Below are 27,114 nucleotides of genomic sequence, written 5' to 3' on the forward strand. Positions count from 1 at the left end.
AAAAGAAACAAACAATATTAGTTAAATTATTGTGGTTGATGTATCATGTTAATATATTTTCTACTCAGCGTAGTTTCTTTTTTCCTTTTTGTTTTGTTTTATTGTAAGTGAATTGGAATAGATTGTATAGTTTGTTTGTTTCAATTTAGATGCAGTGGAGTGTTGTAATTCTAATCTGAGAAGCAGTTTGTGCACTGACAAAACAGAAAGGAAATGATGTATTGATGAACTGGAAATCATAAACCTCTATGTCCTTCTTGTGACAGGGCATTTCGTTTGAACTGTTGTATTGAATTTTTGTCATGTGTGGTAGTGAGTATGCATGATTGTATTTCTCAGAAGTATCACATTGTAATTATTACCACAATCTGCAAAACAGAATCTCATTTTGGAATAAGAATTTGACTGGTCATGAGTCACATTTTGTAAAAACAAAAGGTTAAATAATGAAACTCTTAGCATGTTACAAGGGGTAATTATGGAGGGGGGGTGGAACTCCACAAATTAAGTAAACACCAAGTTTTACTGTTCCCAAAATGAAGAAAACACTGCATGATTCAGAATTGCATCTTTATGTATTGTCTTCCAACAGAAAGCTGATACATCACATCAATTCATGGTAGAAAGCCAACAAATTATAGGTTTTCTAAATATGCAGATTAATTGTGAGTCCAATTTTTCCCCGTTCTCTAACAGTGTGTTTAGAACATTTTTTGGTTTGTTTGTTTGTTTAAATGTTGCACTTTAAAGATAAACTAAAAGTCCTTCAAACTGAGTTAATCTTATTATGAATACACACAGACTGCTATTCCCATGGGGGTTACCTTTATTTGGGACAGATAATTATGCAGCCTATTGAGGATGTCAATAGCTGGCTACTTTCTTTTTTCTCTTCTATTGGTTGCAGTTTTTTCCTTCCTACATTTGCAGTTTGCTTGGATTGGATTTGTTTCAGTTAACCTTCACTCAAAAACCTTGCTAGGTCCTAAATACTGGAATTAAGCCCCTGCAATTGGGTATGTATTCAGGCATTCACAAAATAATTCCTCTTCATTCCTTGCATTTGGAGACACATTAAGTCCCTCCACCCCTCTCTCAAAAAAAAAAAAAATGAAATAACCAGCCTGGCGAAAAATGAACCTTTTCTTTGCTCTGCACTGTATCTCTGAATGGCTTTATTGAGCTTTATTGTTAATATGACCTATGATGCCTATTCAACTGTAAAAACCTCTTCTCTACGGCCCCTGTTCTTCTCAACGTATTAGCCTTGTGCATCAGCCCATGGAGCTTCTTAATAGAGTTCAGGGTGTTGGCGAGGAGCATCATGGTATGACACACACACACAAGAAAAGACACCTATCTGCTCCAATCTTGACAAAGTCAATTGCTCTGTCTTCTTAGACCCGGGATCGATTGCACTAACAAGATCAAAAATACAGGATCAAATTTGGGCTCACTGAAGCCGGAGCAGAAGAAGGCACTTTATGAAGCAGATCAGGAACAAACTCAAGTTATCCGATTTTTTTTGCCAATCCTTGAGCAGCATGTGTGCTAATTTACGACCTATAGCGTATTTCACAGGACAATTTCCTTTGCTCTTACCAACTGATATTGGAACAGGAATGCAGGATTATAGAAGAGGAGGTGAGCTGTGATAGTCAAATCAAAAGGTTATCATATTTATGTTAAGGGGTTATTTATTTATTTATTTATTCATTCATTCGCATCATTGCTTCGTTGTGGAGTATTTATGTTGTTCCCATTCATTTAAAACTGTCAACAATAATTTCGGACATTTCCTTCTCCTTTAACCACAGAAAACCATTCTGTGCAACCATTTAAAGAGGCTTATAAAAGTATACTGCGGTATAGCGTGGTCAAACAACGGTTCAGTAGACGTGTTACGAAAATGCAATTTCATCTTATGTGCAGCCTGTCATAGCTGAGTATCTCAGAATGCTTTTTAGTGAAAATGAAAAGGGCTCAAATGAATCCTACGAGTGATTCAAGTTTTCGAAGTTAAAAAAAAAGGGAAAAAGTTCTCGGTTTAGATTAAAACTGAGCTGAAAGTAGCATAGCTATTATTTTCAGGAATTGAGTACAAATATGATTCCGCAAGCAGACTTTAAGTAAGCCCTGAAACGAACACTTACAGAATAGAGAAACATGGCGACCTTCCCCAAAAGACCCCAGGTTTGTCAGGAAATCAGTGGAGGAGAAACCTGTGTGGAATAATGAGGTCAAACACATCTATTATTTTTTCTTTTTAGATTTTTTTTTTTTTGTTGGCTTTGAAAATAGGATTTGGCTGTCTAATCAAATCGGAGGAGATATGTTCCTTCATGTATGTTTTCTTTATACAATTCGTATTATTTTTATTTATGTGTGGGTTGTATCGATAAAGTGGAACCTGAAATGAAAACAAAATTGAAAAAAAAAGCGAAAGGAACTGATGAATGCAGTTTTCCAGCATCGCAGTTTGCCCAGAATCCATTAAACCTAAATAAATAAATAAATAATTACATTAAAAAAATCAATAATAACAGTCAATGACTATATAGATACATTGGGAGTATAATAGAAATATTCAGTTAATTTCAGACCCATATTTCAGTTTACCTGCCGAACACGGTTTGCATAGTTATTGTGATAACTGAAGGATATTGCTGCTATTGTATTATATAATGTGGATATAGAGATACTTAATTGCGGATGCACTAAGAAAATACTTTCTCTTGTTATAAAATTATTGGATGGAAACACACTAATCAAAATGATATCTACAAAACAGGTACGTCCTTATCTGTAAAGAGGCCCATTGTTTCCCAGAATGCCTTACTACCAATGCTGCAGTGTTGTCTGTGTCTTGTTTCACTTTTTTATTGTACCTATAAACTACATTCATATTTCGCCTTCATGTTTTATTAACATCTAGTATATCATACATCAAAACTTGCAACGTTTTGTGTCAGAATCTCATTTTTGACTTATGTGGCAGGGCATTTCTGGCATAAATAAGCACTGAACAACTTTGACAGATTGTTACCTTTTGTGTAAAGCTATAAAAAGTCACCAACAGGCCCGGCTACAGTAATGCCAAACAATTATTTCAAGGCTGGCAGAAAAGACTGAGAACATTCCCACTTTTCCACAGAAGTCCTATTGATCTCTTTCTTCTCTTTTAAACATCATCAACAATTATGCTATTGAAGGTTTTAGGAGTGACCGAAATTATGGATAATGCATGGGCTGTCAAAGAAACATGCAACAGTTATTGATTTATTCTTGATACACTGAAACACACATTGCTGATGCTAATCAAGGTTCATAGGCAAAGGCAGAGTGTTGCAGACATCACTGTCAGGATGCAACAGTGGAGAAATCTAATCCTAGCATTCTTCTGAAAAAAGTACCAATGTCTGAAGGTGCAGCAGACTGTAGACATGTTTTGTTAAGACAAGGTCAATTCCTGTCAGAGATCCCTTAAATTGCACTTCAGTTGAAAGCTGTAAAATCTTCCAATAGAACTGGAGGCTGTGTGCAGGATTTTCACCATTACCAGCCTGTAGCCCAATGGCTTGGGTAAACATAGCATGTGTCCCAGGAGACCACAGAACAATTTGTTTTAGACTGCCATCTTGCCTGTCTGAGTTCTGCTTCCATTTACCACAAATTCTGACCTAGTTCGTGTGCTTTTCTTTTGTCTAATAATCAAGTAAGATACATTATATTATCCCATTAACTGTATTGAACATCTGAATATCATGTTTCAATTCCTAATAACAAAGTATATCCACACATCCACTTATTCTCATTGATATATCTCTAACAATAGAAATGGCTCATAAATGCTGTTCTGGCCAATCTTCTTAAATAAATTTGAAGACTTTGAAGCAAATTGTTGCTTCTCCAAAATCCATGAAACTTTGTGCCGGAGAGAGAACACTCTTTCCTTGTTGTGTTTAAGGGTATTTGAAACAGAAATGCACCATGAAGGCAATTGTTTTAAACCCCTATCTTAACCTCACCTCAGGAAATTCCCATTTATATATGTTGGATTATTGGCCCTATCTCTTTATAGCAGCTGTTCTAAGTAGCTTAGAAAATCTCGTCAGTTTCAGCCCCAATTAGAAAAGAAACATATTTTTCTACCGGCTAGTTAATTTAAGTGTCATATATTATGGGCTTGACTGACAGTCAAGGCATTCAGAAAATAATGTTTGTAAAACAGCTTGTCAGCAGTTTTCTATGGTTGGGAGACATTTGAATAAAATACAGAAATAATATCAAATATTTTGTGAAACACATAGAAGTGCAACTTTTGCATTTCATTGTTTTGTTGTTATGTTATGCTTAGAGATAAGACTGTGTAAGATATGATATGATAAAGTTGAATGTGGTAATTATACACAATTCTTTGACAAACAAAACATGCTATAATCATTTAGTAACCTTATTTATTTTATATTATGGTTGTTGTATTGTTTTATGAAGTTGAAACCTTTTCTTCAGTTTTACAATTGCCTTTGACAATTCAGGTTACACCATATTTTATTTAAAATATAGTTCTATTATGTTTTTCATATTCCATTTCTCAATTAAAATTTCTTCATGGGTTGGAACCATTTAAAGTTTTATTATTTTTGAATTACACAGATATAAAATAATGTATACAATTTTTTCAGCATTATCATATTACACCAATGTAATTCTTTATTACCAGGTTATAAACATACAAAAATTCAGCATTGTCATATTACATCAATGTCATTAGTTATTGCCATATTATTAAATCGCTGAAACAGTTCAACTGTAATCTGAGTTCCTTGCTTTGTGATATTATTATATAAACTGGGTCTTTCACTACACAGTAATGGAATAATGTGCCTCGAAGGGACATACCTTTGCAAGGTATATTATCCACTAAAGTGTTGCCCATGTTAAACTATGCTACAACACTCTGATTACTAAGCAGTCAACTGACCCTGCATTTCAGGAGATCATTCTGGTCCATCATTCACCTCAGTCTTCAGTTCTGATTAAGATTATTTTATTCCTCTCATGGTTGAATTTCTCTGGGAAGGAGGATATTGATTACTGGGAACGAAGACTGAAACTGATCATGGCGTTCATGACAGGACTTGTGTGGTGCTTGCGAGTAATTTAATATCTTTCATGCATGTTTTTCAGTAAAAGGAAATATTGAATTATTTGTCATTGTGGCTTAACAATGAACTGCCTTTTCTTAGTGTGTGTGGCTGTATGTGTATATGTATGTATATATAAATATATATATACCGCAATCAGATTTTTAAAATAATGACGTTAGCTCAGAAACAACTGTCAGCTACCATATTTGTATTACTTTTTATACTTTAGGTGGTTTTGGATGGAATGAATGAAGTGATTGCATATTTAAAAACAACTGCTGTGATTTTACATCTCTACAAACTGCGATTTGTGCCAGATATTTTTTGTATTTCTCCACAGTGAGGATGAAGGCTACTGGAATCACATCATGGAGAGAAATATATTGATTTTAGCTGCTAGAAGATCACAAGTGCTCCTCACTATCTTCACATATGCTGGGCCCAGGCTGCTGTATTAGATTATTTGTTCTCAGTGAACTTCTCTTATTGATTAATATTCTCTATAGCTTTCTGAATCGGCTTTCACAGAGTCCATTCCTCTGAGGCACACTATTGTCTGAAATTAAAAAGTTTTGAAAGCACAGTCAATTTTGCCTGGCAGCTTACATAAGTGTTAATTTGAGCTATTTTAAAGCAACATTATCGAAGTGAAGATTTGATTTGGTCCAGGTGTAGATTGATGCACTGTGCCCTGGTGATGGGATTAGGATTTCATTCTTATTCAAACTAACTATCTTGCGTCTGGTGCCACGGAAAAAAATAAAAAATATCAACACCGAGACTTCAAAGCAGCTCCTTTCCCCTCAGTGCTGAAGACAGCAGAGCCCTGACTGATTTCCCTGCTCCAGCCATTGCCTGGCTTTTGTAGCAGCTGATTGCAATTTAATTAACTCATAATTAAGCCTCAAGATTGTGCCTTTACTGCTTCTGCGTTTGTTTTATTTGCCGAGATTAATAAAAGTTGTCTCCAAACAGAAAGTATTTATTTTCATGTACTGATAACGTCCTCCCCAGTAATGGAACAAAGCAAAAACGGGAATATATTTCATTTTGTTTCATTATCACCAGACAATATATTAATTACAAGAACAGACGTTGCATAATAATTCTAGTTGTAACTTACAAGGTAGGACAACAGTAGAGGAGAGAGGAGAGAGGACAGAAATAAACAGTTGCAGGAATAGTTCTAATGGAAAATGATGATACTAATAACAATAAATCTTTGCCACCACAGTGGGCATATTTTTATGTAATCCATTCTTTACATATTCTAATTCCTGCCATTTGACCTCTCAGGAAAATAACAGTTTTAAAAACTCATGAGATATGTGAGAACGGTTCATTGTGATTCCAGCATTCACAAAACACATCACAACTGCTACTTACAGCTTGAAATCTACATATGGGGAATTTAAATAAGATTGGACTCCTTACAGACTATGCTTGGGCACAAGAATGTTTTTTTTCCAAGAGAGTTTTTAAACACACAAACAGTTGACTTTTTTTAAAGCAATTTATTTCACTGCTAAAGCAATTAAATAAAAATAAAGCGAATAGGCCAGACTGCTCACTTGGAATCCATTTAGAATCCTGTCTTAATGTTTCTTTCCAAGATTAATTATAGGTGTGTGTGTTTGCTTGCTGGCACACACAAATCAATGGAAGGCCGTTAAAGGTATTATATAACTTAATAAAAGGAAATGAAAAGGGGCAGTGCATGCTGGTAACAAGAACATATTCAAGATGTGACCCAGATTCCTTATGTAGAGTAAAGTGAAAAGTAACATTTCTAAATGTGGCTACACATAAGTGATGTCTTCAGCTCTGGAGGGGGTCCTCAAAACTGAAGTGGGTGCTTCCTCTTATCTTATTTCAAGGCAGAGTGAGAAATAAATAATGCATTTGCTCACATTGTAGCTCAAAGGACTTTTAGGGATAAGTTGTGGTTGTCTGCTTGTGTGGATTTCATTATATTATAAGGCAGTCTGTTTTATATGTACAACTTTCTGTTACAATTGAAGTAGGAGGTAATTTTTATTGGAATGTCACTTGGTGTTTACTCTCTGGTCTTCTGTGGGAATTACCCTTGAGTCACCCTTCAGTCTATTTCGTTTTCCTTAAAGATTCTGCAGTTGAGCTATCTGCATATCACGAGTTTGGCCAACCAACTTATGGCTTGAGTGGTAAATAGAGTTTATTTTGGCCTAGACACGCTTGACTAAGGGGATGATGACCTGGCCATGAGAACTAGACCTTCGGGACCCCCTCTACCAGGTGGAATGAGCCAAAGAGCTGCTGCAAAGGCAGTTTTGGGGTGGAGGAGGAATGCAAAGCAACAGACCCTTGGAATGTGGGTTTGAATGGTACATTGGGGTCAAACATATTGAATTCATACTTGAGTTCTGGACAACTGCAAAGTGAAATAACTGATTTGTCACCCCTTTGCAAAAACAGTACAGTGATAAACCTCCAGTGTCCAGGGACCTGGTCTTTTGGTGTAGCTTTATCGCTCTACTAGGTGGAGCTGCTGTGGTGCGGAGCGCTCAGAGCACCATCTGTGTGGACCGGATGCAATCCCTCATATCTGCAACCTTCAATTTACAGGCATCAAAGAGCCTTGCTCCACCTACTGGGGTAGTGTCTAACAGGGAATTAGATAGGATGTTTTTTTCATCCTCGTGTAGGATCTGGTGTAAGTCTACTTGAGCTGACAGCCCTGCAGTAATTATAAATCGCATGCTTATGAACACATGCTAAAATATGGGTGCAATACAGGAGGTGAGAAAGGAAGGCTGATTCAGGGCAATGGGAGAATTTGCATTGCTGCTGAAAGTTGACAGAAACAAAGGCGAGGAGAGTGAGATAATAAACAAAGTTAATGAACCATGAAAAGTCATTCTTATGAGCCAATTTCCTCCTGGATAGTGAGAAGAGGGCAGTTGGAAGAAAATCTGATAAAGGAGGATGATAATTAAGTGATTTGAGAAGGACTAAATACATGTGCAATGCTTGGGATAGGGCAGGTGCCTAAGGCTCCCGTTCTCTGTAAGATTCAATCTTTATAAAAAAGCCTGCTGTAGGTTAACAGGATAATTCTAGGGTATTTTATCGTGGTAATTAGAGAACAGTGTTTTATTGCCTGCCTTTATCTGGTTGGTGTACACAAATCGGCTTGCAGCAGAACTGTCTAGGAGGCACATCCTCTGTGAAAAAAAATATCTATTTTGGAGATGGAGCTCAGTTACTGTGCCAGAATGAGTATTTGGCTAAAGAGCAAGGCACAGAATTAAGCCAATGTTTTAGATGCCTTCATATTTCAGCTGTGATGTGAAAAGACAAAGAATGAGGCAATGATATTTATCTATGGTACAGAGGAATCGGAGCAATATCTGGAACATTAAAAGTGCAGTGTTAATGCTACTCATACTCAGCACAAGAATGACAGCTTTATAGTATACCACCATGTGTAAGCAAAATCTTTTTTTTTTTTTTGCACTGATCTCATCGTTTTTTGTTGATTTGATGAGCAACCCTGGCACTATGTGTGTGCCCTCTGAAACCAAACGGGACTTACAGTGCCATGTGTGAAGGGAAACATTGCTGCGTTGTCAGAAAAACAAACCAGCAAAGCAACAGACAAACAAGCAAACATCAACAGCCTTTACCACTGTCTAGCACAAAGTTATACCTCTCCGCGTGACTCGGTGCCAGGCTGATCTGTGATATTTGCAGCATTTACACTACTGCAAGTCCCTTTGAGTATCTGCTGTAGAGATCATCTCCGTATTACAGTGGGATTTCTAATAAGGCAAGGATAGAGTAGTATAAGCTCAGCTCCCAATATGGAGTGACCAATTACACACCTAGGGTTTTGTGTTGTTTATGGTATGTGTGTGCTCCTTTAAATAGTCAATAACCTGGTGCTGAAAAAGAATAGCATTACTACAGCTGTATACATTAGTCTTTGTTGATCACACCCTGGGTTTTTAAATGTATTTCAATTCAACAATGAATTTGGAGGTCGACTACTATCTACCATTGTGTTCGATTTGTGTGAGGCCAGATTGGAGCCTCAAGGACTCCTCCCCAGCTCCCATAGGATCGGACTCCCTTGAAAACTCCTTAGAACAGAATCAAATTAGGCTTTGAACTAGTTAGCCAGCTGGATGTGAATATAGAATAGAAATACCATTAATTTTTGACATTCCCACATTCTGATTGTGAACATGTGCGTGCCCAAAGAAAGGATATTGCACACAATGCGTTTCAAGTAGGAGAAAAGGTGTCTTGCTTACTTATATTTTACAGGTGCTGTTGACGAACAGGTTTGTGAGAAATATGACAGGAATTTGTGTGAACTGTATTCCATCTGTGTGTACAAATGGCAATGCAGCATCATGTCCTTAAGTAGAGGTCTGCAATCACCAGGGAAAAGGCTTTGTCACATAACGTGAGATTATACATCTGTCTTTTCAGGCACTGTTGGGAAACCAGAACTTACATTTTGCACTTGTTTCTGGGTACTGATTTCTCTGTTTCTGTTGCTCTGGTAGTTCTATATTTGTATTGTATGTATGGGATCTACTCTTAAAGATCATTTTTTGAAACATCACTGTATTTCCTGGACAATGAAAAGGCAAACTGTAAAGGAACATTTGTACGGAAATATTAAAGTTTTCTTTTCATAAAATTCATCAGCATATAACAAACTATGTTCAAGCTACCTTGATACAATAATATACATCAATATGTGTCTGGAGATATATCTCTGGTACTGTGGCTGAAGACCCTTAAATAGATCTTGATGAACAAAAACTACTCAGATGTACAGATACATTGTTAAATGTCAATCAGCAGTTGAAAGCTAGTTTAGAGATAAGTGGAGTATTGAGTTGCATTCTTTGCAATCAGCGCTTTAATACTGAATCTCTTGTCAAGGTACATTTTGCGCAAATAATGAAAAAGGTAATTCATTAAATTCATTCAGATTGATTTTGTAATTGGAAGCTTAAAAATGTTGGGCCAGGCTCAAGTGTTGACTGTAGTAGAAAGCTTTCATTAGATTCCTGTAAACGAAAAAAGAAGTCAAAAAAGCAAAAGCATAAGTGACAGAATACCTCAAATCATAATCTCAATATTAATAATAACCATTGTTACCAATATCAGCATTATTATAGTTTTGTATTGAACAGACTTAAATGTGGTTTTTTTCCTGTAAGTAGAATTTTAAAAACACATTATTCCCAATAGTACATTTAAATTTTGCTTGCTCCGAAACACCATAAGGATGTCCCACTATTACCGAAAATGATCTCACAGCTCATACTGAATGATGTACCGGATTTAAATCTTAATAAATGTAGAATAACTTTAATGAGGAGGATTAAGTTTGCTCTCAGCAGATGTAAAAGTGTCTCATTTTGCTGGTATGTATTCCCATCACATCCTTTTTTGTATTTCCTGAGAAATATATATACGGTATATATATATATTTTATTAAACAATTGATAATTAGTTCTAGGCGGTTTTAAACTGAAGTTCGGGAGCCCCAATGTCACGCCTGACTTCCACTTTCCCAGTCACTGTTCCCTTAGTGAAGCGAGTCTAGGCCAAAATACACACTAATTACTTACTACATCCATCTGTTGGGGATACTGGATACTGAAATGTTTAAGAACCATTTGAAATTGCAGTAAACATTCCTCTGTGTGTGATCCAGAGGGCTATGTTGAATCAATTCTGTTGCACATTTAATTATTACTATGTTATTATCATTATCATTTTTTAAGCATATATACGTTTACCCAGCTTGATGCTAGTATGCTTTCCTTCTCTGCATATGAAAATAACCCCCTGTATTATTCTGTGGCGGAGCAGCACAGGAGATGTTGAGACCTAAATCCACTTTGCCGCCCCGGGATCAATGGAGATATAAATTCTGCTTTACATAAACTCTCCTTGCTCAATCCAATATTCTTCCTAAGGAATTATATACATCCCCAAAGATAACTGATGCATGCAGCCCAGCATGTTTTGTACAATCTGGCAGGATTTCCATGAACAAAGACCTCTTGCACGCCCTGATGTAATTTGTGTGAAAGGCTACGGCTTTTTGCAGAATTTACATTAAATGACTAATGGCCATGGGTGTTAATGCCGGCTCTGATAAATGTTGCTCAAGTCTATATGTGACTGGCTCCTTTATTTAATTGCAAACTGGGTCAATTCCATGTATCTGCTTCTAGGGCACTTTCACTTTGCATTATTACAAAAGGTTAAATTGCAGTATACTAGTCCAATGTAAACAATATTGTGCAGCAAAGATCTGTCGTCCAAGATTCAAATTACAAGAACGGAACATGTATATATTTTGCAAATATAATACACAAATATCTCCTTATGTAAAATTACCTTTTAAATCATATTCCTTTTGGTTTTCATATTAGATTTAGTAAATCACGAATGGGTTATTGATTGAATTCAGAACTAGCATTGTTTTTTTTTCAAATCTGAAATGCACAAGTGTCCTAACCTTCACGGTTTAATGCATATCCTTATGCCATGGTGTCATTAATCTAGGCCTTTTTATATATTCCCTTTCATAGGATAATATTCAAAGTCAGTGTCTCCCTTTTCAGAAGTCACACCTACTTAATGTACAATTTTGCAAAACCCCTTCCACACACCGCCCCCATTATCAACCTTAAACAAAACATACTTTCAATGAGAAACCGATCTTATCCTGATGCACAAAATGGTGTAATTGTAGTAGGAATCATTTGTTTTAATGTTTAATTTTCCTCATGGATATATATTCTACAATTGTGTGGCACACGTGTTCATGCCAGAAGGTACATCGATTGGGAAGCTACAGAACTAGTCAAAATCATACGGTCAGCGGGAAAATTTTAAGACACTCCACTCAGAAAGTCAGGCTTTACATAACCATTGCTAAAGTGTACACTATTAACCGTGATGAAGTGGATTGTGCATATCAGAACTGAATTTAAAACTCTGTACATTTTACTGGCATTTACCACAATTACTCCAATGAAACAGTTCTCCAGGATTGCGTAGTTGTTTCCATGGCTCCAAAGAAGGACATACACTGTAATGATCCTGTATCCATAGTTACATTTCACAAGGTAAGGTTCTGTGTTTAGGATATTTGCAAAGATGTATAATTTGGTAGATAAAACTGGTAGCTAAACAAACAAAAATGTCTGAGGCAGGAAGAGGAAAACAGCCAAATTAACAGACAGACTAAACCCTGAAGACTGAGTACAAAAGAATGGGATAATAGTGTTAAATGTTAAATTGAAAACCAATTAACAAGGTTTTCCAGCACCTAGAATAAAGTTGATATAGGTACTGTAACCAATGCAGAATATTTCTTCTGTCACATGTACTCTTCCCTAGAGAAGATAGAAATGTAAAGGTTGAAGGATTTAGGAATGCTTTGATCAGTGTAAAAAAATCCTGGTGGTCACAAAGATGAAAAATAAATGGAGTCTCTATTGAAAGTAGCCCCCATGGGCCCCAAATTTCCCAAGACTTCGTCACTGTTCAAATGTGGAACCTCCCCCACCACCACATACCAGAATATGTATGTATAAACAGGCACAACAGAGACACTCGCCACATGTTCATGGATTTGAACAGAAGTTTCCCCTTTGGCTATCTTTTGATTACAGTTGTGCATGAAGCTCAAACCTCGGCCTGAACTCCTGAATACACCTCTTCTATTCCAGTGAAAGTGAGTAGGATCTATTCATATCACTCGATTTTTTTTGTATTGTTTTGCCTTTGTTGTTGTTGTTTTTGTTGTTGTTGGCAGTTGACAACATTGATCTTTTGGCTGATCAGATCAGTTGGTTGAGTTGCTAGATGTGTGCATTCAAAACTGTGTGAGGTAATTTACCAGTTTCTTCTTGGCATTGGATGTAAATATCTTCCGCTAAGAACATAAATGTCATAATTTACCTTAATGTTTTCCCCGTGTTGCTATTTGTCAAACACTTTTCATGAAATTTGGAAATTAACCAAACATGAAACACTTGGATAAGAATAAAGCATTCAACAAAAATGTCCAACCAACACTCAGTTGCATACAATTGAGCTAGGTATGGTATGAGCACTGTATTATAATAAGAAAACCAGAAGCCTATAAATTATTATTATTGCATTGATTATTATTCATGGAAGCGTATAATCGTGTCATAAGACAATTTGTCATGGTCTTTTTTAAGAATGGCTTATACAGTTAAGAAAAAAAGTGTAACCTTGTCTGTCTTTGAAAATGAAATGGAAGGCATTTGACTATCAACATTCCCAATCAAAATGTCTTCCCTTCAGTGGGATACTTGACCTGTGTGCCAGGTAACTTGCTTTGTAATACTGTCCACCAGTACATAAATACAATCTGTGTTGGTGCTGTTGGCGAACCGCTTTGATCTCAAACAGGCCAACACGTTCGCCCCTATCGCCTTTTCCAGTGCTGAAGGCTTTTAAGGTTTGTGATAAATCCAATCAAAGGTTTTAAGTTGGGTATTATTCTGCCACCCACAAAATTCCCTTCCAAGATGAATAAAGTACTCAGAGTCGCCGGAAATATTTTAATAAGGGATATAGTTTACCTTTTCTTCCCAGATTTGTGTGTCTGCTCAGATATGAAATTGTATTCACTATTTGGGGATATTCGCGCCTGAGAGGCTGAAATTATATTGTTATTCTTAAAATATCGACTTTGTAGAAGCACGATATTTCCTTTTCATATTTACATAAATGTGAGCCATAGAGTGCCATTTGAGGAGGTCTTTGTGTGGTGTTCTTGGCTCAAGAGTCAGGCTGAATGGTCTTAAATTGTTCCCGAATTATTATGTTTTTCTATGCCAGAGTGTTTAGGTAGAGAAAAAAAACATGTAGCATTGTGTCATCTCAGTTTAAGTCAGAGAATGAATGTGTATCACCTTTCTTTAGGCGAGTGATCCAGTAGTAATTCTATCATGCTTATGTCAAAGACTATCTCTTCAAGCTTAAAATGTGTTCTGCAGGAAGAAAATACCGACTGAAGCATTTTCACCCTGCATCGTTGAGGATACAGAAAATACATAGGCTCCAGAGGAAGTCAAATATATTTAGATTTCTGATTTTCCTTTATGTTTTTCTTTCTCTTTCTTTTAGCGTAACCTGTCATTTTGTTTGAATGATCTGTTCTCCGGTGACATTGTTAACAAAACACTTTCTTCATAGAGTCTTTTGAAAGAAATTGCATCTTTCTGCAGCTGATGTGTGTGTATACATGCCCTTTACACTTCAAATCTTTATATAGATTTACATTGTCATGTTTGAACCTTCCCCGGAATGCAGAACGTACTTTGGTTTTGGGGTAGGCTTCAAGAAATAAAATATGTTTTCTGGCCTTGAAAGCAGAGGAAGGCAGGATGCATGTAGGCAGTTGTCCCCAGTGACAATGTGAATGCTATATTCTTTTAGAATAATTCCCAACCACACGTTCTTCGCAATAGTTTCAGGTTGCCACTTTTAGCAGAGGCTATTGTGTATTCAATAAGAGTGCAATACTTAACATATATAATGTGAATGCAAGACTTCTGCAGAAACTGAAATTTCCATCTCTGTTATGTAAGCGGTACAGTGTGATATCTCTAAATCTCAAGCCAAAAGAGTACAAGTGAAAAATGTGGGTGGAACACATCCAGATATTAAAATATTTGGAATATTGCGCCTTGACTTTGGGATTGTGAGTGTGAAGAATATTGACAACAGAATAAATTGCTGTACCTGTTTTGCAGCCTTTCACATCACTTTGGGGAATGGAAGGTGTCAATGTTATGTGTCATCCAAGTATCGAGCATTATAAACCGAGGACATTGTTTGACTAGTTTAGAGAGTCCATTAATTATTTATCTACCAACGATGCAGTGGGTACAGTGTGACCTTCAAAAATTATATTAATTTTAATGTGCTTACTTGACTTTGAGGGTGAAACAACAAGAACTTCTTGAAGTTGGACTATATGTGCATTATTGATAGGAGTGACTAAAGCACGAAGAAGAAAAAATATGCCCGTATATCACAAGAAATTAATCACAAGGAAACTATACACAACAGATATGTACATAAATGGTTGGATTAACAAAAACACTCCCTGTAAATGAGTGCATCCCTATATTTCTCTCTGTTACTGTGCTCTAAAAGTTACAACGTATGGATGTGTAGTATGGGTAAGTATGGGAATGAATAAACAGAATGTAAATGCTTATTATTTAAACACCTATCATAAACTGACACATTCAAATACTTGTTTTCTCTCTTTTGCACTGCGATGGGTAGCAGGTTTTACAGTTGCTGAGGTGTATCCATACAGGATCACAGCTCCCTCTTCAGCTAGTCTTAGCACATACTCAACATCTCAAAATGCTGATTAAAAAAAGGTGTGTCTGACAACCTAATTTTTCCCCCAGCTTTTAACCTATAATATACTTTCTTCAGTAACTGTTCTGCTATTTCTTAGTAACCCTGGTGATCTCGACAAATTTGTGTTTGTAAATCATTTTAAACAAATATCATTTTCATAGGTACTGATTAAATCTGATCGTATTTCTGTTATGAATCATTGTTTAACTTGTATCTGTGTGTATCGTTTATCAATGGTGCAGCTCATTGTGATTGTAATTTTCTTTAAACAATAATACATTCCATTTTGTTGTGGGCTTCTCGGTTTAATTTTGATACTGTAGGATTTTCTGCCCAATAATTTGTGTGACCATGCAACTAAAGTCTAGCAACCCAACCCTTTTCTGTTTTTTTTTTTTTTTGCAAGCAGTTTGTCTTGGTACATCAGTTGAAAACCACTTGTTTTACTTTTAATCTTTAAAACAGAAGCTCTCCAATGAATCATTAACATTTACCAGCCCCATAACTTGACCATGGGCTGAAATACAAGAACAGATGTGATGCCCATTTTGCCAAGACAGGAGTGTTTGTTTTCATAATAGCCACCTTCATATTATTATTGTGTTTGTTTGTTTTTGTTTTGCCATAGACAATCCCATTACTAATGTGAAAAGCTTTAATTCGGACTCTGCAGAAAAACTAAATCCATATAGGAGGCCTCGATATTGTGTTAATTCTTTTCAGTGAATTTGAACCTATAGTCTTGTCCTTGGAGCATGTTGATCTGGCCCATATGCTGGAATTATAAGACATATGCAAATGAAAATGAATGTAAAATTAATCAAAATAAAGTGACACCCATTAGCAGGACAGGCTTACATGTGAAGCCTTCTCCTCTGTAGTCAAGGCCTGCTGCAAGGTTGAGGGAGGGGACTTGAGAAGGGGCTCCTGGTACAAAGGATTGTATTCCAACATCTGTGTTTATGTTCTGTAGATCTGTGTTGATAGACTGGTAGATTCGACATTTTATGATACAGTGTTTATATCTCTCTATCTATCTATCCATCTCTATCTCTCCATCTCCCTCTTTCTCACTGTCTATCTACCTATCTGTCAGCTTACATGGTCTAAATCTTGCTCATCAGTTTGGTGAAAATGTCACCACTTATTATAGGAGGCCGGAGCAGTGCAATATGCAGGAAAAGCCCGCGGTGAAGTACAGATGATGTCTCTCTTCTTTGCTGTGCTGGATTCTTCAGACTCCTGCCACACAGCATTAGGGCCAGTGATCGGCATGACTGTGTTCAAATGACTCTTGATTTTGATCAGAATGAGAGATGTGAGTACCTGTTGTCTAACACACAGGAAAGGTGTACGCTTTTGAATGAGATGATGGGTTTGGATTTGACTGCTTTTGCCTGATGAATCGTGAGATACTCTTGTATTTATTTGCTGTACCATGAAAGCAATAACACATTTACAGGTTTATAGTCACCTTCTAATCTATCAATGTGAGTCAACACTAAACCTTTTGTGTTGATCTCGGGGGAAGGATGTTTGCTAGACTGAAAAGGTTAAAAACCTGAAGTGAATTTTAAAACTGGGGATTTACACCACAAGGAGAGACAAAGATGTTGTCAAGAAAAGCAAGCTAGTTTGAAACGCAACAGCGGTATTAATAATATATAGACATATCAGACATATATACCCAATCAACTAACAAATTACAGTAGTGAAACTGGAATGCAAAACTGCAGAGCTAATACCTTAACTGCATATACGCCAGCGGTCAGAATTACGAGGATACCTGTAAATCCTCTGGAGAAAATAAAACTATACATAAACCACCAGCTAATGCAAAAGTTGATTATCCATTTCAATAGACAATATAATAGTGGATAGGTTTTACTGCCAATTTCCCTCAGTGTTTGCCATAAAATTCTTACCCCCTTACAAGACAGTGTACATTACCCTCACAGTCAGAAGGCTGCAGACTGATCTCAAAACCTGAATTGAGAGCCGTGTGGAACAACTGGGCGATTTAGTAAAAATAGAAAGGACATCTGTTAAGGAACAAAATCAATCTCTTCTTTTGCATCTCCTCAGGGAGGCCACATATGGGTGATCACGTTGTTTTCCAGGATTATAATAATAATAATCCAAAAACACACAGTCAGACAAAAACTAGATAATTAAATCAGAAAGAACAACAGGTTTTTAATTGTGTAAACTGGCTGCCCCGGGGGCTGCAACTTTTCGATGATCTTGGCGGCAGAGTGAACTGTCTATATATGCTCTCATGGAAAATCGGGACTGAAGGGGCCAAGTAAAAATCGAAACATACCTGCAGTGTGTGCTGCTTCAATGCCTAATAAACGAGGACATTTTAATTTGAAAAACTTGTGGTAAAATACCAGCAAAGTATCCTCGTGGCCTTTTATTCTCAGAAGGTTAATGAATACGTTCCTGTATAAATCAATACTTTATAACGATTCTTCCACGCATTTTATTTCAGTTCTCCAGATGTCTCCAAAAGTTCTGCTGCCAATGTGTGCTTAATGATGTTAACCCATAATATGTACTTTCTTGTAGTTAGATGAAGCCACTTCATATATACAGCTCTGGAAAAAATTAAGAGACCACTGCGAATTTTTCTTAAATCAGCATCTCTACATGTATGGCAGCCATTCCACTCCATTCATATGTCAGTAGTTTATAGAATAAAACAAAAATGTTAATTTTACCCAAACACATACCTATAAATAGTAAAACCAGAGAAACTGATAATTTTGCAGGGGTCTCTTAATTTTTTCCAGACCTGTATGTATTTTTGAAAAAACAAATCCACCCCTTCCCACAGAACAACAAATAATATACCTTCAGGTTAAAACACCTATACCTATATCACAGATATTCCTATTTTGCACCTTTCAAACAATCAGCTTTGAAAACAACAAGTCAGCATATGAGCAGAATATAGAGTGAAAGTCATCAGCTAGGCCTTATGTGTTCAAATAGTCTAGAGAGGCTCCATCATTTCGATATCTCTTTTAACGTAAAATGTGTAATTTTCTCAGAACCAAAGATGATTTAATAATACTGTACTAGAGTCCAATGTAATTGATACACACAACACTAACCTGCTATGTTAAAAGAATGGCTCAGAAATTAACTGAAATTAGCCGCACTCAGTAATCACTAAGTGCAGGTCAGAGCTGGCACTGTGGCTTTTAAAGGTAAAAAAGCTGATGGATGAATCCGTGACACATTCTTTAGAAGGCAGAGAGCTGTAAATGTGCTGCGGATGAATTCCGTAGTTGGGTTAGAGTAGCTGAGATGTATACACAGCACATGTTTACCCACAAGTCGTCTAAAGAGTGGGAACCAGTCCGCATACTGATGATTGTGCCATTCAAATGTGTGGTTCATTAAAGCAGATTGGAAATGTCATTTGGTGCCTCTTCCCAGCCTTATATTGAAGAATGAAAGCGCATTAATTCTGGATAGAGCTTGCCTTTGAATGGAAGCCAAAGACGCCTGACCCAGATCAGCCGTGATTAAATCATGGGTAGCAAGGTTCCGGGGAGAAGGTCACTGAGACAGCATTAGGACTAATTCGCCCAGCCTTTTCACTGAAGGAATAAAAGTCGTCTTTCATCTAACTAATTTTCTCCTTGTTCCATTCCCTAGATTGCCTTTTCGTGACTGATTATTTCACCCGGACGCCTCGGAAGCTGAATGCTTTCCGGTCATTTGCCAGCGTGGAGTTATTCCATTTTAATGTGCCTGATGACACCGTCGTGGCGGTCTGGAACCTCATCACGTTCAAAGAGCAAGGAGGCACGTTTGGAGACAGTTGCCCTGACCGCAATGTTACAGTGTGAGTGTGACCTTTTCCAGTGTGCTAAGGATGACTGAAGGGGGGAGAAAAAGTGCGCCAAAGTCACAAGCGAGCGAAACAGACATGTTTGTGTTGTGATTGCGCTGTGGGCTGTGAAGTACAGTCATAATGTAAGTTGTGAGGCTGAACATTAGCATAGAAATAATATTTTCAAATGTATTATGACATATCAGTGCCGTTTCACTTTCAGGGGCTGTAACAATCTGTAACATGCCCCTGACTAAATACAAATATGGCTGCTGTCTGGTGGGGCCAGGGAAGATGGATTTCTATACATTCCAAGTCAAGTGACAGTCATTATTTTAATTCGAAACTGACAAATACTGTTGAAGCGAATTGACTACAGGCATCATTCTTGAGAAAATACTTAAACACTACTGCTGGCACAAGTGATTCAGTCCCTTTAAATTTCAATAAAACAAATGTATTTTTATCACGGTCCAAGCGTTTTGTGCAGGCCTTTTTGCCAGCTATGGTTCTTGGTTTTCATATGAGATCAACTTTTTCAATCTGAAATGTATGCAGCATGATCAGTCTTTGCTCAGAATGGACATTGATGCAGATTTGTGAATGCAGTGTGAATGCATTTCTTTTCCAAACCTCTTTAACGGCTTCATGTAGAAAACAGGGGAAAATCCAGATTGAGCTTTCATATATAATATAAAACAGAATACTACAAGATCCACACAGCAACAATTGTAGCATCCCTTGGCATGTGGTGATAAATTAACAGTATGATTATTGTTAGCAAGTGAGAACTACATTTTTTTTCGTGACAGTGAAGCTAAATTATTAAAATGCCATTATATTAGTTTATTTATTTATTTGTTTGTCAGCCAAAAGAGCAATAATACAACATTGTTAAACACTGACTGACTGACTGCCGAGCTATAATTTTCATGGGTTAGATCAAAATATGGTTTATATATACTATTAACTGTTAATAGAAGAAAACTAAATATCCTTATTAATATTAAGATTGTGTATCGTTTCTTTATCACATTCTAACTCTCCTTTGTAAATTATTAAGGAATACAAAATGTCCACCCTGCAGAGCTGTCACTTCCCCTGATCGCTCCTCACTTGACCTCACTCAGGGCGCATTTTAACCCCATCTCCCAGAATCAACTCCCCCAGAATTTCGGTTTCTCAAATGCTACATAATCATGTGTTCGTTTGTGAGCTGCAGTTTTATTACAACACAAGCATGAAAAGCCAAGTACCTGAACATTTGTCTTTGGAATGACTTTTTCATGCATTTGTTAATAAGCACACGACCTGTAAGTCAATGTTCGGCTCCAGGCTATAACGCAACATTTGTTTGCTTGATGTCTGTTTTGAGTGAATGATTTCGCTTCTGAAGACCTCGAAAATTAAGAGTGCGTAAATCAAATGTTCGGATACGTTCCGCAGAATAGAAGGCAGTTAGTTAAAAGCTTCTCAGTGTCTAGGGTGTATTTATTTATTTGTTTATTTGTTTATTTATTTATTTATCTATTTATGTATATGTGGTATAGCCGAGGCTACCTCATAGAAAGCAGACTTTTTCTGTTTTTTATGACTTCCATTTTCTGATTTCAGTAGACCCTTATTATAGAAACTCCCTTGGTAGCTTAGCAGCCGCACATCTGTGAATTTAAAGCAGGAGCTTGTTATACAGAATTTGATTTAAGGGCTGTATTTTACATAGCATGGAAAGGTAACTTGTAGGCTTATGTCAGACAAGGCCAAGGGAAATATAATGTCTTGTAATGCATGTAGCTGTTTCTCATGTGTACAATTCAACTAATTCCAGAAGCATCAACAGCACTTCCCCTAAATCCTTCCAAGTGAAAAAACAACAACTTTTTCCCTTTCTTTAAAAACCTGCAGGATGTATAATTTAGTCCTTTTGAATTCGTGGTGGTTTTATAATATAAGAAAAGTGCTACATCCAATTGTACATAATAGGCTAAAGTGGGACGTTAACTACATTAAGAAGCTTTTATTTGTGTCACTGGATAATATTTGAAAACACAGTCATGTATAGATTTTGTTAAGATAAGGGACCATTTTGTTTCCTTGACTAGAAATTACAAGAACAAGCTAATTACACGCCTCACAAAAGAATTAACCACTAGACAATTGTTGATTTATCTATACCCCTCTTTGTTTAGTCCTCCTCTGCTGACAGGAAGCATGATCCTTTCACTGTGGACGGGAGAAATTAATTTTGTTGATGTCATCATACAAATTACACAGGGATCGTATAAAGAGAGTTAATCATTAATCTAGTTCTTATGTTCCACACTAGGCAGAGATATAGAAGGATTTGTTAAAGTGAAGCAGAAGGGTGACGGAGTCGATGGATAACAGTCACGGTCGACTGGTTAGAGATCAATAGCCCACTCTTGGATTCGAGATTATGACTCCCATTTAAGATGACACAAGTGAGGACTTTAACGGTCTTATGCGGCTCAAAGTCCCACTTGGATACATCAGCACCTGCACTTGAAACTAACTTTTCTTGGGCAATGTATCGGGGAGACCCGGATGCCCGGTGTAATGAGCAATATCACAACTGTTCCGTGAAAGACATTTAGGTCCCGCGGAGCTTCTAAAAATTCCCCTCTCGAAGCCGACACACATAATAGGACTGTTGGGGGTTGCTTTGATGCTGTAGTCAAACATTGAGTCATACAGCTGAATTTAAAAAAAGTTTCATTTCGAAACCGAAAAATTAGCACACCGTAAAACACACAATCTCAGAGAGGTCTTTTACTGCCTCTCGCCAACCCAGATTACTCCTACTGAGGTCAGAGAGCTTGACCTCAATACGACCCTGCCCCTAGCTAAACCATCCATTATTAACAAGAGGTTCTATACATATACATGTTCCCATGGCCTCAATAAATGTAATATGAATCATACTAAACAGTCATAAAAATAAACAACTATGCACACCTTACATTGACAGTAAGCATAATCACAACAAGGCAATCTGTCATTGAAATACATCATATACCCATATAGGAAAAGAGAGAGTGCCCCCGCTAAAGCATATCAAACAGCGGTCGCACACACACATTACCTAATCAAGCTGCTTCCCTCTTCTGTGAGTGTTACAGGCCTATACTTTGCAAAGGTTTATGCTCTTTTATTCAAGCATTTCAACACTTTAAAATAAAATATCAAATGGGAATTGGTTTTCTGCCAATATAATGATTCATAATCTTAAAACCACGTCAGAATGTACGGGATAGTTACCGTCATTTTTCTCTGTGGACATTGTTTTATTAAAAATGCCACTATATGTATTAAAAAACACCCTCTACAATTTAAAAATCCCCCCACGGTGTATTTAATCATTTGTTTGAAATTAAAAGGCTGTGATCTCCTCTAGAATCTAGAAGTGGTGATTATAAACGAATATCGCAATCTCTACTGTAAAGGAGAAATGACGTATCATTGCATTGATTTACAAATGTTTCTCTGATTGAGAATATGCACAATTAGTTCATAAATGTTGTGTTATTTCAATGTACCACTTATTTAACATATGTACTGTTTTTATCATTACCATACAAGATGTCAGACTGTGAGATGACACAAATGCATGTCTTAGAACATTTAATTTCAAACACAGCTTTCTTGGAGACTTAAAACACAGTAACTTTACATATTTTGAAGTGCAGGTACTTTGCAATGTCTTGTATTAATTATTTATCTGATGTTCTTATCTCTGGAGACACAATTATGAACAATTATTTTAAAACACAAAGAGCTACCTGGCTTCTCTTGCTTGTAAGATATTAACTTAAAAAAACACAATGCTTATATTCATAACTTTGATTTTATAAAAGTAAAAGTTGATCAACATGTACACCACTCTTGGTCAGTACTATATGTTCTGCTATACTTCGAAGTGGATTGCATTTCTTAAGCAGTCATGGTGTGGTGACAGATTATCTCCTTATACTTCCACATCAACTAGTTATGCAGAAAATTAGAGAACTAATGAAGTAATGAATTAATGAATTAAATAGATAAATAAATAAATGGGCACATACATAAAATAGCTATATTTGGTTTATACATTCTTTGAAAATCATAAAAAAATTATTATTAATATCCCAAGAAATTCAACATTTAATTTTTCCTTTCCCCGGGAGTTGTCAGCCGTTAACCCTTTAGTCATGGTAATTGATATTTAATTAGAAAAATCCTTACCTACAAAAAACCTTTATGTGCTGAGATATGCTCAGAGGGCATATCCACCTCCATCTGCACTAAGAAAAACTTTGGTTTTATTAACTTGTTTGAGAGTTGATAGAAAAATGCTGTATCAGTTCCAGAAAGATATTTGTAACCACTGGTCACGAAACTTGGGTTTTGGAACTTCAGTAAACAGATATGAAAAAATATGAAATCATGGGTTCTATTTATACCACATGACAATTAGCAACACTCTACACAGCTTAACAATATTTGACCTTAAATACAATACAGTCTGACTGCTGGCAGTGGTTGATTTAATTATGGAGTTCTTATGTAGTGCTTGCTATTAACAGTAATGCGGGTAATGTAGGTCAAAACTGAAGTGTTAGTCTTAAAATGTAATTCTAGTGGTCGTTTCGTGTGCGGGAGATACCACTTACAGTCTTATGATGATGATGCAGGTATTTAATACATTTTATTTTTTTGCCCCACCTATTTTGAATGGAAACATCCAATAAGCAAGAGGAACTATTTTGTAATTGATTAATAAAGACAGTTAGGACCAAACAAAGGACAAACACTTGCATAAGATGCTTTAGGTGGAGAGAGGCTGGTAAAAGAGTAATCAGAGAGAAGACAGATGGTCCAAAGGCTATGGGCTTCCTTTGGATAGATTGTTTTTAATTAGGAAGAGACAAAAACATTTTATAATGTCTGTCTTAAAGGTTGGTGGAGGCATCATTATGCTATGATTGCCATCAGTCGCTTTAATATCCAAGGCCTCATTTACTAAATAAAAATTACCATCAAGGTCAAGATGATGAGAGCTGGCAGTTTGACAAGAATATCTGAAAAGTCGAGTGTAAGAAGAAAAGAAGCACCTCAGAGCCAGATATGGCAGAGTTTTGACCTTCTCTCACCCCACCTGCAGACCGGGATATTACACTTTAATCTGGTATTAGCATATACGAAGGCAGTATAGCACGTTTTTAAGCAACACTGTGAGTGGCCTTAGCTTGGCCCTTGAGTTATTACCCGTCAGGGATTGTCGGTCCTTTATTAGTCTTGCTTCCCAAAGGATTTAGGTGTGTAATCAGTTATTGCTTAGCATTTCCTCATTTCTTTGTGGTAGTCCTTGAGAACAGGCAGGCATACAGGGACGTAGAAACCTAATTTCAGAATTTATGGAACCAGAAGGTGCCTGCTCTCATAAGAAAAATGTAATGTAATTAAAACATCCTTACAGCAATCCTGAAACTACAATAAATATTCCTATAAGAATAAATACAGCAACAACAAGATCTGAAGCTGTAAAATTCATAATGGTTAAGAGATCTCAGGAACACTTGAATATATCAGTGAATCACTTTATTATTTAAAGTATGTTGTGCACTAACAGCTAATGGTAAAGCCTATTTATTTATTTATTACTAAATAATTATATAGTTTTGCTATAATGTTTTCCTTTTTTATCCTTTATCCACTGATTTCAATATCTTGGCAAAAATATATATTCTTTTCTGTCTTGCTGTATCTTTTTATTTTCGCTCTGCTTGAAAAGAGACAAATGTTTTGAACAAAAATAATGTTTAATGTTGTTCAAAGCTTTTGAAACAGTTGTAGGAAATTAGGTTTTTGCCAGCCTCGCAGACTCGCTGTCTGCTGTTTAAACAGAAACTTCAGAAGACAAGAACAAATGGTATCAAATGTATTGTTCTGGTGTCTGATGCCGGATCTCTCATTTAATGTGTAATTTGGATTACGTTATTCAAAGCAAAGTGTTTCAAATTTGATAGTTCAAAATGAAGATTTTAAGCGCTTTTACACACACACACAGCAACAAGAAGTATTGGTTGCATTGTTTGATCTCAGGCTTGTTTATGCAAAAAATATTGTCAGTCTCAACATGCAGATTCTCTCGCCTACAAACAAATAATTTCATTCTAGTAGGTTTTTAATAACATTTCCTTTAAAAAACATGAATGGCACTCGCTTAGATTGTGTGGCTCATTTGCTAGGACTGTTGCTGCAAACTACAAAGAAGTCTAATTGGACTGACAATGTATTAATGCTAAACCTGTTTTTGTTTTTCTTGCTTTGTACATTAATTTGAATCATTTATCTTCTCATTATCCTCGTTAATGTCAGCTGTCACTTTCTGGTTTGCAGTTACTTCAGATCTGGGGCGCCTCCTGTTATTAACCCCCTCCATACCAGATTTCCCAGAGACACCATTGTCCCGGGCTCTTTTGCTGTAACTCTGACCTGGACCCTACCCAACCGGACCACCGGAGTGTTCAACGTCACCAGCCCCCTTCCTGGAGACTGGTTCCTGGCTGCACATTTACCAAAGGATGAAGGAAAGATTTCTGTCAAGGTAAATTTAATTGGAACTATCTGAGATCTACACAGGCCCTTGCGCTGATATAGAGCAGAATATCTGAGTATAAAATGTAATTTTTACCAATACTGGTGATTTCTAAAACACAATACGAAATAAATGGCAGATACTGTTTTTTTTTTATAACATGTAGTATTGATTATTTGGTATGTTTGTGAAAATAATGTGACACTGTGCTTTAGACCACAAAAGACCTCTGTATTAAAATGCAATTACAAGTTCCTACTGTAGTAACTATATAACAATTTATTGAGTAAGTTAGTTTATAGATATCTTGAACACAAACTTATGGTTTAACTATATAGATATATGTATCTATTCAATGTTGTCATTGTGTTTATTCTGGTTAGATGCTGGCAATGTAGGATGTAGAGAATAAAACAAAAATGTGATGTGCTTATCAGAGAACTGTGAAATTGTATTTTGGGTCGTGTTTTGCTTGAAAGGTCAGAGAGATTGAACATGAAGGAGATTTTGTTCTCTTTAGTATCTTCACCTTTAGAGCTGCTCTGAAGGTCTCAATCTGAGCTGCTAGGATATTTATGTATCTTCTTTTATTGGACAAATGTCAGGAAAGGCAAAGTTGGCCTTCTAAATGAAAAGTAAAGGAAGACTTTATTGACTCTGATGATTATTCACAATCTCATAGCACAAATGCAATACATAATTAGTGGAAAGTTGGATTATGTTATATACCAATACTTTGCAAAGATTTTTACAATCTTGGCTGAGGATGGCAAAGCATGTTTGTCTTTTTGTAACGAGTAGGAGGAATCGTGACTTAGCGTGAAAGTCATAGTTGTGGGGTCACATTTTACTAGAGATTCGTCTCAGAAGTCTCCAAATTCAAATTCTTGGAGCATCACTTTAATGAATTACTGTTTATAGTGCAGCCCTGGGCATTGTATTGGCAACTTAATTTGATTATGTGTTCATGCGTGTAGGGGATCCACTGGTTAAGAAGCTACAAAAACCGTAATGTATTAAAGATTGTAGTCTGAAGGAGCATTAAATTGTGATCAAAGAGGATGTTTAGTTCAGCTACCATT

At 36.4% G+C, this 27,114-nt stretch overlaps 1 protein-coding gene across 1 annotated transcript in view; it reads left to right on the plus strand.

Moving 5' to 3' along the window:
• Window positions 1-27,114, plus strand: part of tmem8b (transmembrane protein 8B) — a 111,594-nt gene that overhangs the window by 16,509 nt on the left and 67,971 nt on the right. The window contains exons 2-3 of the mRNA XM_066710590.1: window positions 19,257-19,446; window positions 25,834-26,041. Coding sequence (XP_066566687.1) covers window positions 19,257-19,446; window positions 25,834-26,041 — 398 coding nt within the window. The remainder of the gene's footprint in view (window positions 1-19,256; window positions 19,447-25,833; window positions 26,042-27,114) is intronic.

This window comes from Amia ocellicauda, chromosome 8, assembly GCF_036373705.1.
Source record: "Amia ocellicauda isolate fAmiCal2 chromosome 8, fAmiCal2.hap1, whole genome shotgun sequence".
Classification (NCBI taxonomy): Eukaryota; Metazoa; Chordata; class Actinopteri; order Amiiformes; family Amiidae; genus Amia; species Amia ocellicauda.